This window comes from Osmerus eperlanus, chromosome 2 (assembly GCF_963692335.1).
Source record: "Osmerus eperlanus chromosome 2, fOsmEpe2.1, whole genome shotgun sequence".
Classification (NCBI taxonomy): domain Eukaryota; kingdom Metazoa; phylum Chordata; class Actinopteri; order Osmeriformes; family Osmeridae; genus Osmerus; species Osmerus eperlanus.
Genome location: NC_085019.1, coordinates 198,152 through 210,765, shown reverse-complemented (window position 1 = coordinate 210,765; position 12,614 = coordinate 198,152). Strand labels below are relative to the sequence as shown.

General features: G+C 41.3%; 1 protein-coding gene across 1 annotated transcript; it reads left to right on the top strand.

Annotated features, from left to right (window-relative positions):
• The first annotated feature begins 9,763 nt into the window (after nucleotides 1-9,763).
• On the top strand, nucleotides 9,764-12,614 carry kcnj12b (potassium inwardly rectifying channel subfamily J member 12b). Its single transcript, XM_062484575.1, has one exon. The coding sequence runs from the start codon at nucleotides 9,807-9,809 to the stop codon at nucleotides 11,079-11,081; it is 1,275 nt and encodes a 424-aa protein (XP_062340559.1). The 5' UTR covers nucleotides 9,764-9,806; the 3' UTR covers nucleotides 11,082-12,614.

Here is a 12,614-nt window from a genome sequence, read left to right as displayed (position 1 = left end):
TATGGCTTTTTATTGTATTAATTTTTTATTAAAGTATAAGTTTTTATGCTTCTACTGTCCATTTCCCCAAAAAACTTTATAGCAGACAATCTATGTGAGTGTGATAACAGATGTTGTGGATTTCAATTCTTGCAATAATCACATAATTGTGGGCATTTAAACGTATTTACATTAAAGTCAAATAATATGTTATTGTGACATCATTGTTATACTTACATATTTTTCAGGAAATATAATCTGATGATGTTATCCATGTGCATTTGTCATGGAGATGGAGGAATTACTATTTAGTTTGAGATATTCATGTCTCATCTGAACTTGTGAGCTGCTAGGCTAACCCTGACCACTAGGTGTCCCCCTTCTCTACATTTACACAGCTTTTTTTACACTTTTAAAGAGCAAAGAAAAACCAACAGATCCATGACTTGCTTCCATCTCGTAAACCAGAATGGCAGGTTTTACCAGGAGGTTTATTTTATTTATTTAGTAGTTTATTTGACAGGGACAATGCAGTTAAACATAGCTACAGAGCAAAGTTTGCAGCTGATGTGATGCACATAGAGTTTCTAGCAAGAGCTAATTTTCAACTCCCGTCCCTGGATGAGCCTTTCTACAATAGCACATGATAAAAACAATATACAATTTTAAAAATACAGAATAAAAAAATTCACATTCAGAACACACGCATTCTAGGAACTAATTCGAAGGGTACACAATGCAATTGTACTAATTGAAAACTCATTCACGCTCAGACATTTACATGGGTACAGTTTTGGTTTGCTTTCAGCCATGCTAGCCAAGCCTAAAGGTGAACATTTTAAACTCAGAAATGATCTTAATCTCTGTGGGCAGTGAGTTCCACAGTTTACAAGCCCTGTAAGAAAAGGCTGATGTACCAAAAGATGTTCTGCGCTGTGGGATTTTACAATTTTGGTTTAGGGAGCCCCTTGTCACTCTACCGCTATTTTAATTAGGGTTAGGGTTTGACCAGGAGGTTAGGGTTAGGGTTTGACCAGGAGGTTAGGGTTTGACCAGGAGGTTAGGGTTAGGGTTTGACCAGGAGGTTAGGGTTTGACCAGGAGGTTAGGGTTAGGGTTTGACCAGGAGGTTAGGGTTAGGGTTTGACCAGGAGGTTAGGGTTTGACCAGGAGGTTAGGGTTAGGGTTTGACCAGGAGGTTAGGGTTAGGGTTTGACCAGGAGGTTAGGGTTAGGGTTTGACCAGGAGGTTAGGGTTTGACCAGGAGGTTAGGGTTTGACCAGGAGGTTAGGGTTAGGGTTTGACCAGGAGGTTAGGGTTAGGGTTTGACCAGGAGGTTAGGGTTTGACCAGGAGGTTAGGGTTAGGGTTTGACCAGGAGGTTAGGGTTAGGGTTTGACCAGGAGGTTAGGGTTAGGGTTTGACCAGGAGGTTAGGGTTTGACCAGGAGGTTAGGGTTTGACCAGGAGGTTAGGGTTAGGGTTTGACCAGGAGGTTAGGGTTTGACCAGGAGGTTAGGGTTAGGGTTTGACCAGGAGGTTAGGGTTTGACCAGGAGGTTAGGGTTAGGGTTTGACCAGGAGGTTAGGGTTTGACCAGGAGGTTAGGGTTTGACCAGGAGGTTAGGGTTAGGGTTTGACCAGGAGGTTAGGGTTTGACCAGGAGGTTAGGGTTAGGGTTTGACCAGGAGGTTAGGGTTAGGGTTTGACCAGGAGGTTAGGGTTTGACCAGGAGGTTAGGGTTAGGGTTTGACCAGGAGGTTAGGGTTAGGGTTTGACCAGGAGGTTAGGGTTAGGGTTTGACCAGGAGGTTAGGGTTTGACCAGGAGGTTAGGGTTTGACCAGGAGGTTAGGGTTAGGGTTTGACCAGGAGGTTAGGGTTTGACCAGGAGGTTAGGGTTAGGGTTTGACCAGGAGGTTAGGGTTTGACCAGGAGGTTAGGGTTAGGGTTTGACCAGGAGGTTAGGGTTTGACCAGGAGGTTAGGGTTTGACCAGGAGGTTAGGGTTAGGGTTTGACCAGGAGGTTAGGGTTTGACCAGGAGGTTAGGGTTAGGGTTTGACCAGGAGGTTAGGGTTTGACCAGGAGGTTAGGGTTAGGGTTTGACCAGGAGGTTAGGGTTTGACCAGGAGGTTAGGGTTTGACCAGGAGGTTAGGGTTAGGGTTTGACCAGGAGGTTAGGGTTTGACCAGGAGGTTAGGGTTAGGGTTTGACCAGGAGGTTAGGGTTTGACCAGGAGGTTAGGGTTTGACCAGGAGGTTAGGGTTTGACCAGGAGGTTAGGGTTAGGGTTTGACCAGGAGGTTAGGGTTTGACCAGGAGGTTAGGGTTAGGGTTTGACCAGGAGGTTAGGGTTAGGGTTTGACCAGGAGGTTAGGGTTAGGGTTTGACCAGGAGGTTAGGGTTTGACCAGGAGGTTAGGGTTTGACCAGGAGGTTAGGGTTTGACCAGGAGGAACAACACCAGCCTGGGCTGGCACAGCTGCAGGATAAGACCTATGAGATGAATGATCTGGAGTAGGCTACATTATGTGGAGTAGGCGTGTCCATGTCCCCATACTATCCATGTTCTCAGCCTCCCTGTGTGTGTGTCTCCTCGCTCCCACTCTCAAACCCACTAGGTGGGTTTGAGAGTCTCTGTAGTGCTTCTCCACTAACTTTCACATTCATCACCCTTGATAAGCACTGCAGTGTTGGACCACTGGCTACCAGGTGCACCTGCTCTGGAAGTAAAAATAAATGGCACACTTAAGCCATGCAGAGATCAATTACGGCTGGTTGTAGATGCAAGGAGAGCTGCCTGCTGTTGACTGGGAGAGTTTGTGTGTAAACAACCAGAATTGGAACCTGATGTTGTCATATTTAGTTTCCTCTGTTTTCCTTGTTCAGTTGTATGGGTGAGAGCAAGGTGTGTAATGTGTCATGTCGCTGCTCATCTATGTTAGAGTAACAACACTGAGAAATGCACTGATTGTTAAAAGAGTATACTACATTTTAAGTTAAAAAGTTAAATTATTAAATAATTATTAAAAATTAAATAATAAACAAATAATAAACCGTAATCATTTTATTGGTGTGTGTCTGTTGTTCTGGAATCAGAAACAATTATTCACATTGAATAATTGATAATAATTGAATAAAGTGCTTATGTGTACCTCTTTTCCACAACTTTATCAATACATTTTAATGCAACTTCAGGGTTAGAACTAATGTGCATTTCAGCTCTTATTCTGCTCTTTTTTACTTAATAACTAGGTGAGTCCTGTCCTTTTATTATGATGGATAAAGCCCAGGCTGGAAAACTAGTTTCTCTGTGGAAAAACTCCATCGCTGCACATTCCAGGTCACTCACTTTATTTTCACTTTGTTGCCTACTAGTTCAGAAAGACTTTGCACCCAGCATTTCTAAATATCCACACATTTCTATAAATATGTGATGTATTGTGTACATTAAACTGCGTCTCTTGTGACCTTCAGGCATGCTGGTTCTCAAACCCTAACCCTGTAGTGGGCCATCACTAACCCTGTAGTGTGCATGTACTCACTGCATTATAGGTTTAAATCCCAAGTAACCACGGTTCCATTCTGCAATGCTGTACAGGCTAAACATCGTATCATGGGTTTGGGTTACACACTCCGTGCAGATTCTGTGCACTGTAAATTGCTTTGGATTCAAATTTAAATATTATAGTTAAATAAATACACAAAATGTACCATTGATGCAGAATCTGCTTCCATTCAGGTGAGGTGAGGCTGACTGTCAGGTTATTCCACACAACTCTCTGTATGCACTGCAGTTTCATGGACAGTTTATCATTATCAACGGGAGCTGTTGCTCATGGTCCTACGCCCCTCAATTCCACTGAAGTCAATCTTAATGCTAAAATATAGAATTACATTGTAGACAATTCTGTGCTTTCCTGTTTTGGCTTGATAAAGAAGCGAGGCAAAGCGCTAAGTCTTCTCAGAGGCAGATACTGACCAGGTGTCCACATACTTTTGGTCATACAATGGCAGCTATGCATAGCCATTTTTGACAAGTCATACCCCAATCATCCATAATTTATTGGATTAAGCTGTGGGGAGAAGGCATGGCTCCAGTTCTCCAGCGTGCGCAACCAGCCCAGAAACACTGCGACAGAGAACATGTAGTATACGTAGATTACCATCACACAGGCTGAAGTCTGTGGTGCTGAATGTGGTGCACTTTCAGCTTACCATCAGTTACTCTCTACAAACATCATGAGTTAGTGCGATGGGGGACGTACCAAGGGTATTCCTGTGAGAGTCTGGGTGTTGATTTTTTCGTTAGTGAGGTTGTGAATATTCTTGAGTTCTGCTGTATGAATTTGTGTGAATGAATTGACAAAGGGTGTCTGACCTCAGGAAAACATCAGTGCCGGCGGGTCAGAGGATGGCTGGCAGATGGAGGCGTTACGTTTTCTATTGGGACCAACAGAGCCTGGAGCCCTGCTGCTGCCACCATCCCAGTGAGTTATTTAAAGACTAGCCAATGTGCCAGGATAAAGTGGGCCAGGCAGAACCAAGAACTGAGCTACACAGTCATTCATTAGCAGGACAGTGGGACAAAATTAAGCACTGTTGATAGTGATCAATGCTGTTTTGTGTAATTCTATTTTACTCTGTAAATTGGTTTACTGTAATTATACTATGTTTCACATACAAGAGGGAAATAAGGGTCAGTTTGTGGAATAGACAAACTGGCAGAGTAAGATGACAAGTCCTCATGGCTCATTAGGATGCAAATAGGCCAGCTAGCCAACGCACACATAAGTACCACTGTACTGCCATCTGTAGATTAGCTGTCACATAGTTGGAGCAAAACTTAATTTCAGGACTGTAACACATGTCCTGTCAGTGTTCATATTACTGAAACATTATCTAGGGCATTTTGTGTTTCTTTTACATGATGACAGAACACGGGCTAGTCTATATGGGTGTAATTGCAAAAATGATTGGTTAAATGTCAACTTTTACTAAGCTGTTTCTCTCAATGGTCGTAGGTCACAAGATTACACGGTCACACCTATATTAACACCGTAAACCCAGGTTTCACTATGGTGAGAATGGAGGATTTGTAAACCTAGGTTTTACCACAATGAAAATGGAGGATTTGTAATTCTAGAATTTACTACAATGAGAATGGAGAATTTGCTAATCTGTGTGCACATATCACGATGACGTCTTTCTATGCCAACGAAGAGGAGAGGAAGGGACAGGAGCAGATTGGAGGGGTAATGAGCAACAGGGAGAAAGGGAGAGAGACAACTGCAGCATAACTGGATCTGAGAAAGGGAGAGAGACAACTGCAGCATAACTGGATCTGAGAAAGGGTGAGTGAGACTTGCAGAGCGGCCAAGGCTCTTATTCTCCGAGGTGCACATCTATTTCTATCTGTGTGGATCCGTCGGATTGAAAGACAGCGAGCTTCCGATGGCGACATTGCTTTGAAAAGGGTAATATCTGCCTTGGATCAGGATACAGTTCCCATATTTGGACAGATATCTTCAGTTATCTATGTGCCATCTTTTGGTCTATATTTTTGGAAAACCTCAAAAACCTTGAAAAAGAGGACACATAAGGTGATTGGTATTGCCTACTATGAGAGAGCAAAAGACCATTTAAAGCTGTAAAGGCAATGAAGATGAAGAAACTCAGTGTGTCTTCACAGTTCTGTCTCACTCGGGTGGAATGGTTCTACCCATAAGAGGACTACGCCAGACCCAGCAGATAAACATGAGATCTGGGTCTTTTTCATAGCAGCTGGAGAAAGTTAACTCAAAAAAGCACAGTTTGCTGGCATTAACACAGACGGCACAAGGTAAGGGCAGATTTGGGGAGGTGTTAATCCCAATATCTGAATTAACACCCAGATGCTGCCTAGAGAATTTCACATGAATGTAACAAACTGATTTTGTACAAAAGTCATGTACCTTATAGAATGTGGCTGTGTCACATGTTTCATAACGTTTTCCTGAGAGGATTGAATGGCAGTCTTGCAGAGTGAAAGATATTAATATCTCTTGTACAATTTGCTGCCGGCTGGCATCCTAGCAACTAGAGCTCTGGGTGTTAGAAACCAGGAGCTGTTCTGTACATGCTGAGGCACTCGGTCTAAAAGGTATTTTCCTCCAACAGCAGATTCAACAACTAATCCAAATATTAGGGTTGTCGAGTAGTTCCAATTTGCTAATTATATAAATGTTATAGTCTCTGGGATATACTGTATATTTAAGCATATACATTGTTAAATGTTTAGTGAATTGTCATATCTCACAGAGGAAGAGGTTCCTCAAAAGCTTGTAGTGGTAAAGAATTTAAAGAAAGGCACAGTTTTTTTTATTTTTATTTAGAGATATAATTATATTTCAGTATTAGATCCTTGAGTTTACAAGTCTTATTTAATTTTATTGGTGACAAGAACAAGTATAAGAAACATAAAAATACCATGTTTTGATCATACTTCAAATACTTATATGTATTTAGGCTTTGTAGGACAATTAAGATCTTTTTTATGTATGTAACAGTGTCACCATCATATATTATACTTATAAATGCAATAAAACAATCTTTCATTTATACATAGGATTTTTTCCATCTATATTTGACCATTAGGGAAATAATAACATGTATGTTTGCAGTTTTAGTCAATATACATTTTGTTATTATTTATTTCAAAAGCAACTTTAAAAAAGTTTCTTTCAAACTAAATGTGAAAAGGGGTTTTGGAATGTTGATTAAACAATATTTGTAAAATATGTATTAACTATTAGTGTTCCCCTATATTATATTTATATATTTATTCAGAAAGTGTACAAATATATCAAAAGATATCCAAAGGTTTTGTAGTAGGTGACACAAGGTTGCTTTCTACCAAGAGTGGCGCTTGTATCACAACAGAACAGTATGTTGTTCTGTTTGCTAATCCTAACCCTGACATTTACAATTCATTTTTTAGTGACTAAACATTACCTATACATGACGTTTCACTTAGCTCCAGAATCCCTCTTGTCATTCAAGATTGCATACAACGTAATCGCAATGGTGAGACATGGAAATAACCCTAACTATTATGGATACAATAATATCATTGTAACACCTACAAAATGGTATGTTCCTGTAGTCAGAAGCACACAGCCCTCATGTGCAAACTTTGTCCCAAAGCTGACAGTTTCTAAAACCATTGAGCCATTTTTAGAACTGTAAAATCACAAGCCTTGGAGCAAACACCTTTAAATGAACCAATCACATTTCAGAGCTCATGGTGGGAAAGCAATCAATTACATTATGTTTACAAACTGAAACTTGTGGGGTAATTTTACCATCAAGCTAAAACTACTTCTGTGTTCTTATTCTCATTAATTTGATCTTAATGACAAAGCTGTTATGAAATAAGTACTCTCGCACTGACTGAGCACTATGACTACCATGGTGATTTAAGCATTTTCCCCTACGATGTTCTCTCAATGTTGGTCATGCAATTGACCAAGCACACAGATTATTTTAGGTTTTTGAGAGAGGGTTGATTTGAGAGAGGTAAGGGTTAGGGTTAGCAGCCGTTTTGAGGATGGGCATGTCTGCTTTTGACCCATCATCATTTGCATAGGGTTAGGGCCTAACCCTAACCCATTTGCATACATCCCCCATGTGGCCCCTGTGTGTCCTCTCGTTGTCGAGGGGTTTTAACATCCAAATGACAGCTGTCACATCTAATTGATCACAAGTAAATTTAAGATGACAACAATTTTAAATAGTCTGGAAATAGCTAGTGTATGTCTTTGTCCTCCCTAAATTCATTACATTTTTCTCTTTCATCTTTGTTTTGCATCCTGTTTTATTAACTATGTAAGTGTGTCTCTGTCAGTGGGACCCATGTTTTATATTACCCAGAATCCATCCACATAAGGATTAGGGATTTAAGGCTGTAGACATTTTATCGTGGGGCATCAGAAAAACAATTGAATGTATCATAAGTGCTGCATATTAAATTATGAGAGCATCTTTACTGTTAATTTTTTATCACCTTTTGTCAAATGAGGTCTGCCATACCTGCCCCACATGCTTCACTTTCTGTCATTGTCCTAGACTTGATGATGGGGATCAAAATGATCACTGGATACAATCGTACAATTTATCATCCAGTGCAGTGCCACCAATTACCACCACAACCCTAATTATACCAATGCACAAACTAGGTGTTTTATGATGCAGTATGTTTGGTGCACAGTAGCACCTAAACATGCTTGATTTGTGAAGTGCACTGTATGATTAAAGAAGCTTCATGCTTTGTAACATTTCAACATAATGGGTGTGTGTAATGGATGTGAAAACCAGTGATCATGTCAGTCAGCAGTGGGTGAGGGTAACGGTCATGTCACAACAAACTGCGTTCATCGTCTTGCTGTGAACATTCCACTGAGACGTACTTGGCGTCTGTGTGGTTCTGTGTGGCCGAGCCCATTGAAGGTAGTCTCAAATTCAATCAATCAATTTCAATCTCAATTTTTCTAAGAAAAAGATTCAGACAGAAACATTTGAATTGCTTAGCCAATTAATAGTTTTTCAAGCTCCGCCAGGTTCAAACCTGTGTGTACTCTATTTTCTTGGCCATTCCAGCAGCAGTGGGCCCTGCTGCTGGCTGACATACGTTCTATTAATGACCCTCACATGACCCTGCAGTCATCTGGCAGTACTGGAAGGTCTGTATTTAGCCACATGTGACGCGTTCACTGCATTTTACTCATCGTACACTGAAAGATGAGATGAGGAGTATTTGAAAGGTTGAAGACTTGAGGAACGGCAGAACTATTTTCTTGTAAAAAGCTGCTGGTATAATATGACAGTTTCTTTGGCTCATTTTTTAAACAGTCTTAACATTCTCTAAACAGTAAGTGCATTGTCACAACTGTTTTATGGGACATTATTATTCTATTGCATGTCTGCAAAATTTAAAAACTCACCCAAAACATTTCATTCATGCTTCCAAACCCAGTAATTGTGTCAGAAAATTGGCCAATGGTGGCATTTATGTTATCGTTATTATTACAGTAATTATTACAGCTTTTATCACAGCAATTTCATAAAACAGCAATTGATTTAGGCATTAAAATAGCACATGCATTATAGGCATTATGGGGATAGCATTGTGTAGTTATTTAGTGATGACGTGACGTCAGATGGGTGAACGGTTAGGGAATCGAGCTAGTAATCAGAAGGTTGCCGGTTCGATTCCCGGCTGTGCGAAATTACGTTGTGTCCTTGGGAAAGCACTTCACCCTACTTGCCTCGGGGGAAATGTCCCTGTACTTTAAGTCGCTCTGGATAAGAGTGTATGCTAAATGACTAAATATAAATATATTGAAATGCTGTTTAGGAATGTGTGTTCACATTGTAGAGCCAAACTTAAGTCAAAAGCATGTTGTGTTTGCACAATCAAATTTAATTGGCTGATATAAATGATCTTTTTTATGGTTCTGAGGATTTGAGAACCCCAAACTAAATGCGCTTTTTAAACAAGACATGTGAAGCTGGTTTAATTAGCAACATCTGCTGCTACAGAGACGTAATGAGCCAAAGTCAGAGTTCTAAACTGGAAGGCTGAACAAAATGTGTAATTTTTCTTTTATTACTAGAATTAGATGAGTCCTTGGCAGAGAAGGGTCTTACTGTAGCTTTGCTGTTGTAGCCTAACTTCTGGTCTCTTTTCTTCTCTCCTCAGGAACCTGCTGGTGCCTGGCGCTCCCCCTCTCCACCTGGACAGAGGGAGGGGCAGTTTACCTGGTGGTCCACACAGGAACTCTGCCTGATACAGGCATGAGCGTGGGCAGGGCGCCTCGCTACAGCATTGTGTCCACTGAAGAAGAAGGTCTGCGCCTCGGCACCATGCCCGCTGTGGGGAACGGCTTCGGGAAGATTCACACTCGCAGCAAGTGCCACAGTCGCTTCGTCAACAAGAACGGGCAGTGCAATGTCCGCTTCTCACACATGAATGAAAAATCCCAGCGCTACATATCTGACATCTTCACCACGTGCGTGGACATTCGCTGGCGCTACATGTTTGTAGTGTTCAGCCTCGTCTTTGTGGTGTCCTGGCTAGTCTTTGGTCTGGCCTTCTGGGTTATTGCCCTGCTGCACGGTGATATGGAAAACCCCGGGGGTGGTGATGGCTTTATTCCTTGTGTCTTACAAGTCAATAGTTTTGTGGCTGCTTTCCTGTTCTCGGTTGAGACCCAGACCACCATCGGCTATGGTTTCCGCTGTGTGACCGAGGAGTGCCCAGCTGCCGTATTCATGGTGGTCTTCCAGTCCATCATGGGCTGCATTATTGACTCCTTCATGATTGGCGCCATCATGGCTAAAATGGCGCGGCCCAAGAAGAGGGCTGAGACGCTGCTGTTCAGCCACAACGCCGTCGTGGCCATGCGGGATGGGAAGCTGTGCCTGATGTGGAGAGTGGGGAACCTCAGGAAGAGCCACGTGGTAGAGGCCCACGTCCGGGCCCAGTTCATCCAGCCTCGAGTCACAGAAGAAGGAGAGTACATCCCTCTGGACCAAATTGACGTCAACGTAGGATATGACAAAGGCATTGACCGCATCTTCTTGGTCTCGCCCCTTACAATACTGCATGAGATTGACGAAGAAAGCCCTCTATTTGGCATCAGCAAACAGGACTTGGAGACCTCAGACTTTGAGATTGTGGTGATAATGGAAGGGATGGTTGAAGCCACAGCTATGACGGCGCAGGCTCGCACTTCCTACTTGTCTTCAGAGATCCTGTGGGGTCATCGCTTTGAGCCGGTCGTCTTTGAAGAGAAGAACCGCTACAAAGTGGATTATGCTCATTTCCACAAGACCTTCGAGGTGCCATCAACCCCCCAGTGCAGTGCCCAGGACATGATGGAGAGCAAGTCTCTAACACCCAGTGCCAACTCCTTCTGTTATGAGAATGAGATAGTTTTCATTAGCAGGGATGAGGAGCAAGAGGGACAGGTTGAAGTGGAGGATGGGAACATGGTACCAGAGCTGGAGAGACTACAGGCTAACTCGGAACATGACCAGAGGTTGTTTCGTAGAGAATCTGAAATATGACTTTTAACTTGATTCTTAGGTTGTCTTTTTCAGTTAGGTTGGGTTATTTTCCATGAATAGATGCACAGCTGCCATATGACCGTAGAATCATGGTTGTGTTCTGAACATGTGATGGATGAGGCTGTATAAGGGAAGTTTTGGGGGAAAATGTCATCAAACTAAATGTCTTATGAGATTAGAAGGTGGTTGGCGCTACATTAACTTTATATTATGCAATATTAGTAATTGTAAATTAGGAGACACTTATCTTAGTTTGAATTAATACATACTGTAGATTTCTTAGTTGTGTGCATCATCAAAATGTTGTGACGATATTCTGGTCAATCTTTTGTTCTGTGATCCTGATTTGGAGCAGCGTTCAAGAGGTGATTATAGGTGTTTTTGAGCAGTAGCTTATGCAAACCTTTGCAACATGATCCCAATATGAACATTTCGACCATCATTAGAAACAGGCTGGACAATGATAATGTGGTGGTAAGCTGCTTGAAAATGTAGAGAATGTTAGAGTAAAACATGTTATACTAACATATTTAGTTAGTAAATAATAAGAGATGTCAATGTCAACACACCTCAAATAAGGGTAAATGGAAGGTTTTCCAGATTCTACAAAGCTGTAGAAAACGTCACAAGGCCTACTGGCAGAAAAGCCACATAAAGCACCAAAACACATTATTAATCGTATTTTACTAGAGTAACTAAAAGCACAATATAAGGGGTTACATTTGATAATGATGAAAACCCTGGTATCTGCGAGCGCTACTTTCCAGCAGATGTATAATAGAAACTGGGTGACTTCGGCCAAACAAATAGTTACACCCTTTCAAACAGTTTACAGAACTAACAGCTAAATTTTCCAACATGAAAATAATTAAATGAAATGTAGGGATGGTGAGTGAAAGATTTGACTGGTTAGCCCAGTCATCCGAAATATAGTTTGATACAATTCAGTATGTTATTTGTACTCTCTAACCATCGTTCCTGAGTGGGCATTGTTGTGCGCTATTGCAAAGGTACATAGCACTGGACTTCAATCACTACACAGAAATATAACTGGAATTACAGAGAGAAATAGATGACCTGTTCACACAGGCATGCTCTTGGAAACTACACTCAGATACATTTAGTTTCTCTAATCACAAAGGGAGTGGATTATTGAATGTAATCTAAATACATTACATATGCTGAACAGAGATGACTGTAACAATTGAGATCAAGGAGGAGAGAAGACTGGATTTGACTTATGTAAAATATGGATGCTTGCTGCAGTGTACAGGACAAATGAATAATACTTGGAATTTAGATTTAGATTTTTTACAAACATTTATTTTTTACTATTGCCGGTATATCAACAAATAAATTACATTGATAAAAACAATAAAATAATAACACAATATTCTAAAAAGTGAGATTCAACCACAAATATATTAGCATCTGTATTTAAGAACCCGTCAAGTTTTGACAGTAGTTTTTGTAAATCTCAGTGAGGGGAAGGTCCACAGAGCAGCAGAGCAGTTTAGCACATGGAGCAGCTGG